Source organism: Melopsittacus undulatus, chromosome 8 (genome assembly GCF_012275295.1).
Source record: "Melopsittacus undulatus isolate bMelUnd1 chromosome 8, bMelUnd1.mat.Z, whole genome shotgun sequence".
Classification (NCBI taxonomy): Eukaryota; Metazoa; Chordata; class Aves; order Psittaciformes; family Psittaculidae; genus Melopsittacus; species Melopsittacus undulatus.
The window spans coordinates 40,828,076-40,844,985 of NC_047534.1; the positions used below are offsets into that span (position 1 = coordinate 40,828,076).

General features: G+C 37.5%; 1 protein-coding gene across 1 annotated transcript in view; it reads left to right on the forward strand.

Moving 5' to 3' along the window:
- Positions 1-16,910, forward strand: part of CHN1 (chimerin 1) — a 103,780-nt gene that overhangs the window by 29,189 nt on the left and 57,681 nt on the right. Inside the window, exons 4-5 of the mRNA XM_005152591.3 lie at positions 3,198-3,229; positions 4,107-4,220. Of these exons, the coding sequence (XP_005152648.3) occupies positions 3,198-3,229; positions 4,107-4,220 (146 nt within the window). The remainder of the gene's footprint in view (positions 1-3,197; positions 3,230-4,106; positions 4,221-16,910) is intronic.

Genomic DNA, 16,910 nt, shown 5'->3' on the forward strand with positions numbered 1-16,910 from the left:
ACATCTCTGTATAGTCTTGTGAAAATGGCCTCTGTTGAGTAGTCAAGAAACAGCGTAGATGAGCATATTTAAGGTCCCTTCCATCCCAAACCAGTCTGTGATATGATGCACATGCTTGTTAGAGCTGTTCTCAAAGATGACTTTGTCTGTATGAATTCAACCAAAATGACTTCCTAAATGTCATGGTAACTAAACTCTTTTCCAAAGCAATGGCTAATCTAAGGCACTAGCCAACTGTGCCCCATTTATAAATGTTCATAAACTTGGTTTCATTGGCTTCACGCCTCAGTAAGAAGTGAGACAGTGGTGGATATCTCATTGATCTTTGTGATTCTTGCAGGAATCATGGTGAGACCTGGCTCTTTCTTGTGGCTTCTGCATTAGTGCTGTACAAATAAGCACATTGGAAACAAGTATCTCAGGGGGGCTTTCTTGGGATTTTTCTTCCTAAGTCAGAAGCTGTTTTTAAAACTGTGCCAAACACAGGTTAAACAAGCAGCAAGAGGAAATTTTTCCCATAAGTAAAAAGTCCTGTGAAGTCAAAAAACAGCATTTAACTGATCTTTGCTGCATACAGAGAAAATTAAGTAGCTAAGGCTGCCTTTACTCATAGTCGACAATACTTCAGCCCAAAAATACCGCCAAATCAGAATAAAACTCTGCAGAAGATAGATACACTGTATTTTCAGCTAACAGCTTTAGTTAAAATGACATCTTGTTGCTAATGCTTTTGATTTTGTTTAAAAATGTACTTCCTTTCTTAGGTAAGTTTTAGTTCCAGTCCAAATGGATGTTTTGGTTTTGTCTCCTTAACTTAAGGCTGACTGAGTGTGAAAGTCTAAGTGTGAAAGTCTAATGAAGCTTCTGAGCCAAACTCTTTTGGCCTTCACTGCTCACCCACAGATGATATATGGGTGCCTGCAATTGTAGTTTGTAGAAATACAGTCAGGCAAGAACTTTGTGAAGTCCAGGCAGACACAAAAGATCAAGGAAGCTGAATCTCACTTCTAGTTCTGGTGCTGATATGGATACTTAAAGTAAGAACAAATTCTGTGCTGCTTTTCATGCTGAAGCTGCTATGAGTAAAGTTGGTCTGATGATACTTGTAGGAAGCATTATAGAAAGCTGGAGAACGGTGTTTACTGTCTTAAGTGGTAAATCTGGTTTATGCAGTGTATCTGTGTGGTTTTTTAAGTCCACATGGACTGCACTAAGTGCGTTTGTAGCCCAGCCAGTTCTGAGTGAATTAGAAGGCTCCTGTTGAGTTCTGGAGATGTCTTAGAGTCTAAATGTATTTATTCAATCTAGATGTCAAACAACCCTAATATAATAAATCTAAAAAGCTGTTAAAAAAAGAAAAAAAAAGAAAGCCCCAAACACCAAAAAATGAGTAAAACTCCATTCACTCCCCAAACCAACTGGGGCTCGAGTTGCACTGAATCTTATACAAGTAAATAGTGTTACACATCAACATTTGTACTGAAGTTTTTGCGAGCTGGTAAAACTGAAGTAAAGAATCAATGTTAACAGAAGTGATTATTCTCCTCTTTAACTCATCATCCACCAACATGAACTGCAAACTGAGCCACAATTGCCTTGGCAGTCCAGCAGAGCTTTTCTCTGATGCTTTGCTCCAGTCGTATGGCAGTTCACGTTTGCAAATATTTGCACACAGAGTAGAATATTATAATTTGTTTTAGGATTTGCAAGTATTTTGAAGGTGCCCTGTCACATTACTAATCCACTTCCAAAATGGAATGCTTTGGCCTATATAGATTTTCCAGTTCTGTCATATAAATTCACTGTATTCACTGAGATAAATACAAAACTTCTATAGACAGACAGCAATATCTTATGCACGACAGGATTCTTATTTTTTAATAACTGCCTCATAATAGTGTCTTGTCTGGAGGGTTTTAGTTAGGAATTGTTGCAAGTTTCTATAACAATAAAATGTTTTCACTTTTTCTCCATTCATGCTATCTTCCTATTGAAATAGCCTACTTTTAACAAAGAATATGTCAGACTTTCTTTTGGAATGATCCTGTCTCTTCAGGTCCTTTGAAGACAGTTATCATACTGGTCAAATCTTATTTGCTGTTATGTAGGGAAAAGAAATCTTTTAGAACATTATAAATCTTTCCAGTGATGGAATGATTTTTCAAAAGTGATGAACTATCAGAGTAGCTTTTTATCTGCTGGGGATGGGGAAGAGTGTTTGTTAGGCTGTACACCAGGATGTATTTTTTGTTGCTTTGGACATGTGAAAACTTTATACTCTGCTGAGATAACTAGAGAGAAGCAGTAATTTTAATAGGCTTTTTTTCTGAAAAGGTAGAAAAGAGAACCTAGGGTGGTAGTTTGCTGTATTTCATGTTTTATTATAGCTTGATTGTTTTGTATTCTTGCAGTTCAGGTTGTGTAATTGTTGAATTTTACTTCCCAAGGAGTTCCCTCCTTTAAGTTTAGCAACAAGGGATAATTCTGGGAGATCTGAAGTTCCTCACTTGTCTCTAAATTTCCTGGCCCATTAGAGACGAGTTACTTTATCTGAAATACCTAGCAGGTAAATTGTGTTCTGACACCTTTGCATGTCGTGTTTGTTTATACTGTAGGGTCTCTAGAGCATGGCTGGGCTGGTGTTACACGGTGTAACACATGCATACCTGTTGTTGAGGTCTTTGAGGTGATATTACAGATGACACAGTTTAGTGAAGTCAAGGAGTGCAAGACTGAGGCCTCACTCTAAGACCATCTGGTAGTGGCTTGATTTCTGGCAGCAGTGGTACCAACAGCTCTATGATGGAAAATTTGTAAATTTAAGAGCTTTATAGATGTTTCACTATGACAGTGCACTTACACCCAGGAAATGAATCTTTCATTTCCCCTTTTTGACAGTTTGTACAAGCAATACGTAATGCCATCAGGTTGCATTAGCAGAGCCCCAAGGATAATGTGGTGCAAGCAGCTCATTCTTTCTTATTCAGTTTTAAGCCGTTTAGAAGTGCAGTGTTTCCCAAAGGTCTACCTTTAGTTTCCCTATATTCCACACACAGGGCGAATCCTGGGATAGTAGATGGCTTTCATCTGTACTTTCACATTATATCCCTTTCTATTTTTAACACTATGTTATGGACAGTATACTTTGCGTATCGATTCAGTTGTTATGAAACTACAATTTCTCTTGTTTCTTCTAGGTAGAGAACAGACCCAAGTATTATGGAAGAGAGTAAGTAACATGCGCCTCTGAAAGTGGTTTATCCACACGTATTGGTTGATAATAGGTACAGAATAGATTGCAAGTGTTTGCTCTGGGCCCTTTGTTTCTTCTCTATGTTTTACTACAGTGTATCTTGCTCACCATCAGATTATTATTGCAGTACCATCACTTCTGACTGCCTAAAATTACACCTGCAGTTTCTGATGGATATGTGTATCATTGGGTGCTACCTTAAGTGAGAAAAACATATGTTTCTGTTCTTTCAAAGGGTTTTCTATGTCTACCTCCCCCTCCTGTTGGCTTTTGCATAAGATGTTTATGTGCTGGAAAAGAAAAAGGTTTGGATCACAAATGCAATATAAACATACATTATATATATCTTCTACTTCAGATTGCTGAGGCAAAGATGGTTAGATATAGTGTGGGGAAACAAAGCAGATTTACTTGTGTTTATTTTGGTAAAAGGTGTGTAGTGTTGCTAGGTTATTACATCAGTAATTACTGAGATTATATGTAATCCCCAGCTTCTATCAAGTTGCCATAATATCCCTGAATGCTCCCAAATGCTGGAATGCATGGCACTCGTGCAAAACATGTGAAGCCAGCAGAAGAAAATGGTCTTATTTCTACCTATTAAATTGATAAATGCAGACTTAAAAAGCAATATTCTTGTTTCATAGATAATGTTTCATAGAAGCCTTTCTAAACTATTTAAAGTGACTGCAAGTGCAGGCAGAAAGAAGGTTAATTTAAGCTGTAGGTTCTTGCAAACCAGTCATTTTTATGTTTGCTTCTTTTTTAATTACCATGGTTGGTGGTTTTTAGAAGAGGAAGAGGTGATTCAAAAGTGAAAAGGCATGTGTTTTGAAAGGTCTTTGTTCCTTAGATTCCATGGGATGATCTCAAGGGAGGAAGCTGACCGATTATTAAGTGTTGCAGAGGGAAGCTATCTCATTCGTGAAAGCCAACGGCAACCTGGAACCTACACTTTGGCATTAAGGTTGGTAATTAATATTTAAACTTTAAGTTTATAAAATATTAATCAGAATTTACTGAGTTGTTGGCCTTAGTGCTTGAACTTCCTTGTGATTGTTTTAATTTATTTATTTTTTTTAAAGCATGTTACTTTTTTATCCTAGTTACAGATTTGTTATCTTTAACCTTCTGCAGCCCTTCGTTAAGTGCTAACATTCCTTATGTTTGCACCGTCAGGATAATAGCAGTTGTGTTCTTGCTGGTGTTGCTTCATTTTGCCCTTCTCCCACTACATTACAGATGTGATACCATATAGGTGTTGGTAGAGCAGGCAGTGAAGAAATAAAAACCATCTTAAGCATTCACCTAACTAGTCTGCTGTTCTCTGTTAGTTCTCTCTAGTCCCACTGTGGGATGGCCAATAAATCAGGTTTTTGTATGAACACCTGTTAAGTAACAATGTTTGTAGATCTGTTTCTTTGCGAACTTCTGGCAAGTGGATCAGGTATAAATAAAAAAACTGAAATAACCGAAATAAAAAATAACTCAATTAGTCGTATTTTTATAATAGTTCACTTACCCAGAACATAAAGGAGGTTATTTTGGTCTAGGCTATACACTTAAGTAATCAGATGAGAGATGGTGATTATTAGCTGTGTTTTAAATCTAAGTGAGATGGTAAAACACTGAAGGAGAAGATACAGTTACTGAAAGTTTTATATGATTAGAGTAAGATTGCAATTAAAATAAGTATATCTTGAAATAATAGGTTGTGATTACTTTTTCAGAAAAGAAGGTATATTTTACTGAGATGTTTGTTTCTGTAGCAATAAGATTTCAAATAGAAACATTGTCATTTACACAGGTTTGCATTAGCAGCATAAATAAATTTGTTGTATATTACAATCTAATACTCCATTTCATCTACTTCTGCTCTTGCAGTATTCATTTAAAGCTAAAAAGAAAACAGTTGTTATAACACCTGGCTTGAAGATAAAGCTCCCGCACCTTGCTCCTGATGGTGCAGAAATCACAAGGTCTATAGACCTTCGTGAAAGACGAAGCTGCTGAGCATCTTGCAATAATGTATTAATATAGCTTGTTTTACTAATGCTCATCCAGTCCAGCAGGTCAAAAGATGGGTCTCTTTTAGGCCTGATGGTATGTCTTTCAAACCAGAAAACCTCTTTGAAAGCAAGAAAATTGATTTTCTTACCCAATAGAAAAGAGAATGGATGGCTGATGGTGATCAGTTTGGGAAACAAGTTCAAATAATAGCAAAGCTGTTATCATTGATTTATTTTGAGGAAATTCAGCATTTGGCCAAACAACTCAGAATCTGTAACTGCAGCATGTTGCAGCCATTTCGTTATGATTAAGCATTAACTAAACAATTTGTATATTGGGGCGGTGGTCTAGGTGTCTGCTTTCCATCCCACAACAAGTAATGCTCTGTTGGCTTGCTGTTGACCTTGTATACAAATGAGGGTCTTTTCTCTCATACATTAGATGAATGTTCTCTGTGAATTGCAGTGCTGTGCCTTCCACATGTGGAAATTTTACCACTAGGATTTCTTTTTTATCTCCAGTAGGATTTCTTTTTCTCTCTCCTAGGAAGTGTAGCAGGAGTCTGCATTTCCGTTGACTGGTGGCAGTGTATTGCTCAGTTTGTGGTTTTCCTTTCCCTGGAATTATATACACAGAACATACCCATTAGTCAATATTCCCACTGACTCTGTTGCTGACACTGTAGCATCTCATAAAGACTAGGTAATTTATGTGGTCTGTCTGTTCAGGCTGACTGTGAGAAGTCTGCTCTTATTGCCATAATAATTTTATGTAATTTTACCTGTAAGTTATAGCATTCTTTTGAGACCATCATTTGTGCTTGTGTCACTACACTGCCAGATGACAAAGGTAACTCTGCAGCTTAGATAATCCTAGTAGGAATTTCAGAGCATCATGTCTGTGGCCAGAAACAGAGCTTGGGAGTAGGGTGGTATGTACAGGCAAAACCTTTCCAAGCTCAATGGAAGACTCACTTTAGAATCTCTGATTTCACCCTTTCTTTTCTAACCGGTGAATCAATTTGATCTTTCCATAGTAGGTGTAAATGCCACTCTGTTATTCAAGCAGTCATGTTAATTTTAAGATTACTTCTATATGATTTTTGCTTTTCCCTTTTTACCTTTGTTTTACCCTTTAGAAGGTGTAGGAGAAAAGAAAACTTGGTCAGCTGTTTGTTTTATATAAAGAAACAGACACAGAATAGGTTTCACAGCATTTCACAAAGTTAACTAGCAATGCCAAAGAGGTGATCTAATAATAGTGCAGTAAATAACATAGTAACAAAACATAAAATGTAATATCCATGTTTTGTGGTCGTTTTACAGGCATGCTTTGGAAAACAAATGGAAAATGTTGAGCAAAATTTAGATGCTTAAGGCTACCCATCAATTTTCGGCATAAATACTTGGTTCCATCTTGGTTCCTGTATTTCAGTGTATCTACTCAATCTATCTCTCGCTTTGCATGTTTGCTGTCTGACTTGTCTGTCTTTGACAGTCTGTCAGTTGTGATTAGGACAAGTTGTAAACTACCTATGAAATGTGATTGCATCATAAAATCCCAGTTCATCGAGACATGAAAGTCTTGTGGAAACATGGGGTAGGATCAGCTGCTATGGAGACAAGAGTTGTTTCCTGCCTTGTAGTTACCAATTCTTCTGCTGGGGGGCAGGCAATTCATCAGTACAGATGGCTCAGCATGGCCAGCACTGGCAGATACCTTCTACATTTGTGTCAGTGTGCCTGGGAATCCTGAAAAACCCAGGACATTCAGTTGTGAAGAGCAGTTTAGTCAAACAGGATCATAAACGCTTTCTTTGGCAAGGTATGATGTCTCTGTAATGAAATATTTCCAGTCTTCATTTCTGCAGTGTTAAAAACCAGGTTTTTTGTGCTTTGTCCTGAGGACCCAAACCAGTCAACACCTAAAATCATCATGGAACATTTGAACACTACATTTGATACCTATTGATAGCTATTGTAACTGATGTCTAAAATCTCAATGGTATGTTGCATTTCAGCTATTGAAGTTGTTTTGATTTAGTTCCAGCTGCAGTTCTGTTTTGTCTAATGTTTTGGTTGGATGGTAAAGTAAGTGAAGGCAGTGCATCCTCTGTGTTCTCAGAATTCAAAACTGAAGGTATCTTGGTGTTTGTCATTTGATCTATATTTTATATTACTGTTTACTTAACTTCAGCATCAGATGTTTGCTATGTTGGTAAAGTTTCTAACACAGCTGATTTAGAAATTTAAAAAAAGCTAAAAAAACCCTTTGGCTACAAAGCAGGCTAGGAGAGACATAAAGGTAGAATGCAGAATCCTTATTATGACTGTTTAAACACGGTATTTGTGAATACATCATCCTGTATGCCACAAATCTCAGAGACTGATGAACCCTAGCTCAACTTTGTAAAGTCAACATTTATCTTCTGGAACTATTAAAGAAGATCACAGAGGGCTATGTTATAGGGGGAAATACACAATATTCTCTCTTGTTCTGTCTCTATCCTCTTTGCTCATTCCCTCTAGAATGTACTTACAGTGGGCAATCACAGTGGGCATTCTCCAGAGATGCTCAAATTGTCTTCATTCTGCATAAAGATTTGCACTTGTTAAACTTAATCATAGAACCATAGAATAGTTAGGGTTGGAAAGGACCGTAAGATCATCTAGTTCCAACCCCCCTGCCATGGACAGGGACACCTCACAGTAAACCATATCACCCAAGGCTCTGTCCAGCCTGGCCTTGAACACCACCAGGAATGGAGCATTCACAGCTTCCCTGGGCAACCCATTCCAGTGCCTCACCACCCTTACAGTAAAGAACTTCTTTCTTGCTGTGTGTATCTTTAATTTGTATTACAACATCCAGAGAAGAAAGCCTGATCTTTGTTCATTACTGCCCAGCATCAGTCATTTACACCAGTATCAAATAAATCTAAAACAGTAAAAAAAGTTGTTGGGTTTTTTTTTGTAAGTACATTAAGTAGTATTACGTTTTAATTGCCATTACCTTATTTAACCTCTTAAATATTAAAGCAGGAGGAAAACAACACCTTTATCAACATCTTTCTAGAAGATAAAGACTACCCTGTTAAGATCACAAATCATAACTCCTTTGTAGGCAGACAGAATTCACAGTTATAAAAACATGTTTTTGTAAAATCTGGAACAGATTGGGCAATCTCACTAAGCTACAGCCTTCAGCTACAGCCAAAATGCACAGAATGCAAATGCAATTGGTGCATGAAGGCTCTTTTATGGACTGTTCTACTCCTAACGCAGTTCTTCTGCATCTCACCGCTCTTTAAGTTACTCTAAGGGATGCCTTAAGTCATAAAATGGGCAGATCTGGGGATAGGTATGGGTAATTGTCTGCAAGAATTTCTCCTCAGTTATATTTGTGTTAACTTTATTAGCAAGTTCTCTATGAACACACTGGGTTAGATCAAAGGACCAGTTTGTATCCTGGTACTCCTCAGTAGCTATTAATAGCAGGCATTGGAAGAAAAGTGTAATAACAAGATGAGCATGTGGTAGTAGTTCTCTGGTGTGCTCTTCCAGCCCCTGAATATTTGCTGTTCATGGACTTGCAAGGAGGATTATCTTTGCTATTCTTTCAGGCTTTGGATGGAGAGATTTTTTTTATTTTTGTATACCCACTTTCTGAGTACATTTTTGAACTTTATCTTGAAGATTCCATCTCACAATTTTATTGGATGCTTCATAGGTTTTGTATTATGAGGAACACTGAACAATTGATCTCCATTTACTTTTCCATGCCACTTATGTCCCCTTTATTGTTCTCTTTACAAGCTGGAGAGTCCTAGGCTATACATTCAGGTTTTGTAGTGAAGCTATTCCATAACCCTTATCCTTTGTCATCTTTCAGTTCACCTTTTTCTTACTCTGTGATTATCTTTTGGATATGACAGGACCAGGACTGCACATCCTGTTCAAGATCAAGTGGGATGTGAAGGGTTTTTTCTTTGTTCTCTAAACCCTTCTAAATGAAATTTTGACCACTGTGGAGCTTCAGGCTTTGATGCTTTTATAGAACTAACTTTAGAAGGTCTAAAGATCTTGTTACTGAGCTGCAATAGCTACATACACAGCCCTGTAATGATTAAATGGCCAAATATAGGATAGGATAAATAATAGCTTTTGCAGTCTTAATCCAGACAGTCAGATATCCTTAGTGCAGTGCTGTGGAATAGTTAACTGAGTTCGAAGTGAAGATGTTGAATATTTCTTCTTCTTTAATGAGCTAGAAAAAGTGATTCTTACCCAAAGAAACTTTCCAGTTATTAAGGTTGCCAGTGAGTTACTGTAAAATGTGCTACTTAAGAAGCTGCATTTTATCATCTTCTGATGAGCTATTTTTGTCTACTTTTGTCCATTATTGTGCAATTAATTTGCATCCTAACTTTTTTTTAAGACAGACTACTTTTTAAATGTAAATTTGAAACAAAAGAAGTTTTGTTTTCAGAAGACAAATTTCTCAATTTGTAACAGGGAGAAGTACGTACTTAAGCAAAAGCATAATGATAACTTAAATGTTGTTGTAAGTGTGTGAGTTTAGCCAACTATTCAGTGCTATCCTTCAAATATTGACGTTCAGAACCTAAAAAGGTTTGTGAAATTGTATCAGTTCAAACACCGAATAAAAGAGAATGAAGCATAAACACAAATGAGAGCAGCAAACCAGCATCCTGCTATATTTAATGCCTGTACTTAATCATGGATGTTGCTTCTCATAGCTTATTAAAAACAAAAGAGGGTACAACAGAATTCACCAATGTTCACGAATTAAGAGAATGCCACTGAAAAGATTTTGCAACCCTTAGGCTTAAAATAAATTACTAACAAGAGTAAATTATTATAGGTATGTATGTATGTCCATACTTATCAGCAAGTATCTTTGACAATAAAAATACATGACATACATTGTAATGTTGATTAGATATTCCAAATGGATGAAAAGAACTGAAAGTCTTTAATTAATTCCACGAAGTATTAGATCTGCTTTTAAATATGGCAAAAGAGTAGTACAGTGCTTAACGTTAGGACCTATAACAAATGACAGTAACAATAAGACATGGTTTGCAATGTAGCCTTTTGTGGTTGAGAGCTTATTTAATAATTAGGATGAGGATAAAGAGGAAATGGATAGAGATTGTATTAGTGGTAGGCGTTGAAGTGTGATAGTACTGCATGTTCTTTTGAGCAGATATCTGCTGTAGCGCGTTTAGTTGGTTACCATGGTTTCTCTTCCTGCAAATTCTATTGTTGTGATACTGGGGATGTATTGAAATCAGGTTCTGCAGCATGAATTTTTTTAAAAAATAAAAAAAGGTAATAATGTTAGCCATGATAAGGAGTCCTGTTTTCTTTATGTTCAGGGGTTAGGGCACATTCAAGATTATGTGGCATCAGGAGAGAATTTTTGGGGCAAAATCATTGTCAAAAATTAGTAATCCTTAGTTTAGACAACCAGCTACATGTGTATCCATTTCTTGCACAATACATCTTCTCTCTCCCTACATTATGAAATTGCTCTAAGAAACTAGGTACTGATATTTTAAAAGGAGACATAATTGGTAAGCTCTTAGACCATAACGCTGCAAATGAGCTGCAGCAAACGAACGGCAAATTAATTTCAGAAGACAGTTGCTTTGGTAGCTGAATGTTCATTTTCAGTGGGCTCTTTTGGGACACACATGTAGTGCTCTTCCGGAACATACATTGATTGCCATGGGATTACTTACACATGTAAAATTCAACATCTGCAAAAGGCTTTTAGAATTCAGAGGTTAAAACTGTGCATCTGTATTCTGCTGGAAAGCCTCGTTGTATAGGCTGGGGCACTGGAGAGGAACTGGGAAAAGAAGGATTGTTTGAAACAAACTTTCTGTGTGATAATAGCTGAATTATGTTTTTTTAATTATGAATATATCAAAATTTGGTCATAGTTTATCCTGAGTCCAGAGAAGGAACCCAAGCAAACCTTGCCATGATAACAGACACAGTTAGGATTGGAAAGGACCTCAAGATCATCTAGTTCCAACCCCCTGCCATGGGCAGGGACACCTCACACTAAACCATATCACCCAAGGCTTCATCCAACCTAGTCTTGAACACTGCCAGGGATGGAGCATTCACTACCTCCCTGGGCAACCCATTCCAGTACTTCACCACCCTAACAGTAAAGAATTTCTTCCTTATATCCAGTCTAAACCTCTGCTGTTTAAGTTTCAACCTGCTACCCCTTGTCCTATCACTACGGTCCCTAATGAAGAGTCCTTCCCCAGCATCCCTGTAGGCCCCCTTCAGATACTGGAAGGCTGCTATGAGGTCTCCACGCAGCCTTCTCTTCTCCAGGCTGAACAGCCCCAACTTTCTCAGCCTGTCTTCATACAGGAGGTGCTCCAGTCCCCTGATCATCCTCGTGGCCTCCTCTGGACTTGTTCCAACAGTTCCATGTCCTTTTTATGTTGAGGACACCAGAACTGCACACAATGCTCCAAGTGAGAGCAGAGTAGAGGGGCAGGATCGCCTCCTTTGACCTGCTGGTCACGTTCCTCTTGAGGCAGCCCAGGATACAGTTGGCTTTCTGGGCTGTGAGTGCACACTGCTGGCTCATGTTCATTTTCTCATTGACCAACACCCTCAAGTCCTTCTCCGCAGGACTGCCATGAATTTCCTTTTTGCCCAGCCTGTAGTTGTGCCTGGGATTGCTCTGTCCCAGGTGTAGGACCTTGCTAGTTGGACAGAGGGTAAGAAAAAATTATAAAGACCATTTTAAAGACTAAACTTTGCACACCTTTCTGTGTGTTTTTTTTACCCAATTTGCAAATGCAGTGATTGGCAGTAGCAAGGGCTGAATTCAGCTTCTAGAAACCTTTCTAAAATAGTCACACAATATTTCTTGGTTGCTAGCTGAAAAAGCCAGGCAAAGTGTGCTGATAAATTCTGGAACTTGCTTTTCTGCTCTAAAATAAAACAATTTGGCCTCTATTTAAATGATCTTCTATATAAAAGAAATTTCCTTTCCTATATGAAATTTCATACTGAATAACATACTTTGTTACTTTGTCACTAACATGGAAGGCTCAACTACCAGTAAACAGCATAGGCATCCTGCATTTCATCTGCCTTATGTAAGTGCACCTGGACACTACTGAGGTGGCTTTGCTGAAGTATTTAGAATAATAATAAATAGCTGCTAACCTTAATGAGTAATTAGCTGGCTACCTAGGCCCTCCCACAGACTAGCATGCTTTTTTCCTTATGGTTCATGTCTTCTCGCTGTGTTCCTGTTCTCCTTCCCTCCTCTTCCCATCTGTTGTTGTTGTCAGCTCTGTTTTCTTTTGGCTAGAGTACCTAATTTATCTTTGGCAATTCAGTTTGCTGCAGTCTTTCTCCTGCTCATGTAAGTTCAGCACTTCTCAGAGGAATATTTTCTGCTTGGCTGGTGTGGTGAACTTTTAGGTAACTTGTCCAAGAGCTGTCTCTGCTCAGTGTATATAACTCATGCTCATTTTATGCCGTGTCCTATACCTCTGACTATAGCTCCTGCTGCACGACAAAGATCTGCTGTAATCTGGTGCACTGTAGAGCCTTTGGGCTCGCGGTTGAGGCATTCTGGAGCTCAAAAGATCTGGGCTTACTTCTTGCCTTCACATATGACTTGACTGAGGCTTTTAAGTTCTCTATGCTTCATTCCTCCATTAGAGAGGGTATGTTCTTTCCTGTATTGTCTCACATGCCTGTTCAGTATAAAAGTCTATGATCTCTTAAAAATGGCCCACACAAACTGAAAGGTGTACCCCATCTCTTAGACTACCCAGTCACAACTCCTGAGCAGGAGTCTGTGTTGTACTGTAATATTTTTATGGTGTAGAATGTCTGTATGCTTTGAAACTTTTAGGCACTGTTGGAGTTGAATTAGTAAAAACTCAAATTGCAATGCAATCAGTTTATAATTGTGTATACTTGTACATAGCAAACATTGCACTGTCCTCCCCTGTCTAAAGGATATGTATCTCTTCTGTCTTCTGCAGGTTCTATTGGAATGCCTTTTTACTCTATTGCTTTTAGAAAATGCTAGATAGAAATATATCTTCAAGTTAGTCCTTTTGGTTGGCCTCTTCTTTCATATGCTTCTGAAACATGCATCTATAAATCTTTGTGCTTGGAGAAACAGTTTACTTCTCCTGATCTTCATCAATAAGCTAAAAAAGTCCTTCAGATTTATAAATATGCTTTCAAAATAACAAATAGCCTCATTGTTGTTTAATTTTGTAATTGTTTTTATCAAAACATTTATGAATTATTCAAACTCTAAAACCACTGACAGCAGTAAATGTTGTCTGGCCTGGTTTTCCTGTTCCTTCTCCCTCTTTTATACTTGGTGTACCTCAGCTGACTCAAGCATTGTTCCTCCTGATTTGATAGGTGCTGGGTTTCTTTTATAGCTAGAGATGAGTAAATGAACTTTAGCAGTTTCTGTAATAAATTGACATCTGCCCCACCTACTGCTGCACTTGCACAAAGGAACAAATTGCATTCTGGAAAAACAGGATATAATAATAGGAAAGCTATCAATCCTTATTGATGAGCTGTTAGTAGTTCCCAGAATGCTAACAGTGCATATTGTATATGCAGGAACCATTTCATTTTGCATTATTTTGCTTGTTTATTGTTAAGGAATGCAGCTTTTAGAGAACAGGATGAGTATATTGGTGAATCTCACTGTTTACAAAAAAGTGGTGAGTAATTACTAGAAGATCAGAGGTAGAATACACTGATAAAACAAATTAAGTAGCAAATTGTGTAATAGCTTTAAGTAAGTTAAGTAAACCTTTATTGTAAATTTGGGTTTAACAGTGGCTTAAGGTAAATCAGGTTTGGCAAAATATCTCTGGAGCAGAAATCTTACTGTAGTTATTTTTAATCTAAGGCATTTGTATATATATATAAACTTTGAGACCTTGAATAACATATAGAGTGTAGATAAATAATTAAAACCAAAACAGGAGCAACAGCAAAAACAATGTTTGTCCACTCTGCTCTCCAAAAGCCCTTTTTGCACTTGCAAAGCTATCTTACAGGGCAAATTTCTTAGGGTTTTCGCTTGCTGTCTTCCACTCAGATTTCCTTGACATACTATATTAAAATATGCATATTGTCTTAGTAAGATAAATTAAGAGAAAGTTGCTTTTAGTGTGAGAAAACCTTTAGAAGCAAAAAATAAATGTGACAGTCATAAGTAACTTTTAAACTAAAAGAAGGTAGACTTAGACTTGATATAAGAAATACATTTTTTTAGAATGAGGGAGGTGACACACTGGAACAGGTTGACCAGAGAGGCTAAGATGCTCCATACTTGGAAACATTCAAGGTCGAATTGGATGGGGCTCTGTGCAATCTGATGTAATTGAAGATGCCTCTGCTCATTGCAGGCAGATTGGACTCAGTGGCCTTTAAATGTCCCTTCCAACCCAAACTGTGGGTTAGAAACTATGTTTCTATGAAACTATGAAACTATAGTTTTCATAGAAACTATGTTTCTATGTCTCTATGAACTTAAACCCTTGTAGGAAAAGCTGCTGTAAGTGAGACAAGAACTGTGCATGTCTGAGCATTATGCTGTGTCAGTTTTCTCCATAGTGTGTGTTATTGCAGTGGAATTTCTGTTACAAATCTGATGTTGTTCTACTTCAAAATTTGCCAGAAAAACAATGTCATACATGACCTAGAATGAAAATGTTGTACATCGGCAGAGTAAAACTCGCACACACATTTTGAAGTTTGCTGAGCAGACACTGATGAGGGTTGATAGCTTAGAAGAATTAAAATACAGTTCTGATTTAAAGTAATACGAAAGCTGTCAGGAGCATGAAGTCACATTGCAAAATTTACTCTTGGAGAGCATTTCTTCAAAATTTTTGGTACAGAAATGTAACTATTTGCTTAGTATCAGACTGTGAAAGTTGCTAACATTTCTGTCACATCTTATAGAGCATCAAGACTCTGGTCTTCAGGGTTGGTTGAGAGTTTTCAGAAGCTAGAGCTGAAATTCTGGCACCTAATTTTTAGTTGAATTTCTACCTTCTGGCCACAAAGTGCGTTAAGATGCTTTGTCTCTGAGGCAAGAGTAAGTCCAAGTGACTTTCAGGCACATGTAAAGAACTTAAGATTTTGCAGCTCAGTGTATGAAGTTGCTTGAAACTAACGAGGACACAAGTAGCCCCAAAGGGTGCTAACTTTGTGTTCTGGTTGCAGCTGCACATTTTCAGTAATGTTTTTGTCTGGATACTCTTCTCATCATAAAATATGCTGTGAAAGAGGTGAATAGCTACTGTGCAATTCTGTATGTGGACTTTAAAATCCGTCTTAGATGGTAAGAAAGTGAGGATGGGCTCTTGGTCCTTCACTTCTTTCTTTTGTTTCATCAGTGAATGCCGCATACAGAGTAGGTGGCTGAGTCTGAAGCCTGTCTCTCTCATGCTATGATACCTAATTCAGCTCCTCAGTCCTTTATTACTAGCCACATTTGCTCTACCACTTAATACACTTTCCCACGTTGTTACCCACTCTGCCCTACTGGCAACCAAAGAGACTAGACAGAGTGATTGCTTTTCAGATAACTTTGAATAAAAGAAGTCTTTTATCTGTAGTCCTGCTGCTTGCAAACAAATTCAGAGTGGACACAATGAGACTGTTTGACATGTCAGAGGTCCATTTCTTTTGCTTGGAAAAACATCTAATGTTTGCCTGTTTAAACCAAAAGAGAACATACATTATCTGTATCCTGCTTTCTATTTCTTAAACAAAAAACAGCTGGTATTAGCACTTGCCTTAGGAAGATACCATCAGGAAGCTGAAATACAAGATCTTGGCTCTACTTAGTTGCCACGGTGATGTATAATTAACCAGGCTGCAGCAATGTTATTGAAATTAAGCATAAGGAAATATTCTTGCTTATGGAAAAATTTAAACTATAATTTTAAGACTGAAGGGACTGAAGGTTAGAATTTGATCATTTGCAATTGGATGTTTCTGTTTGCATTTATATTATAATTTGATCAAAATAGTATCACTGTATAGTCAGTAACGTAAATGAGTTTGAAAGAAGTAAGACAGGATTCTGAGATGTCATAGATGCTACAGACTTTGTAAGAGATTGATGCTTCATTGATTTGTTGGAGTTTTGTGGGGGTTTTTCCTCCTTGTTGCTAATAAGATTCTATTTGGAAAACAATGCAATTCCCCACAATGTATCCAATAAGAAAAGAATAGAGGGAAAAAAGTTTGATTTGGAACACATGGGAAATCAGATGAAGGTAAACCCATTCAGTGTTAACCTTTTGCAGCTGATACACAAGCACCTTTTCCAAGTGATTTTCACACTGATGCAGAGTAACTTCTTTGTTTAAATACTTTTCTTTAATGGGTAGTAGGTAAATTTCCCATGTGTAGTTTAAACCAGGAAAGTTGAATGAACCTTTGAATGCCAAAATAAATTGATGTGCAGCTCTCCAGATATGTACAGGAGAATGTCTCAATATGTCTGTGAAGTTTAAGAGAAAGATGTTGGGATGCTGTTGAAGAATTAAACCTGTGGAACATTGTCTATGAGATAC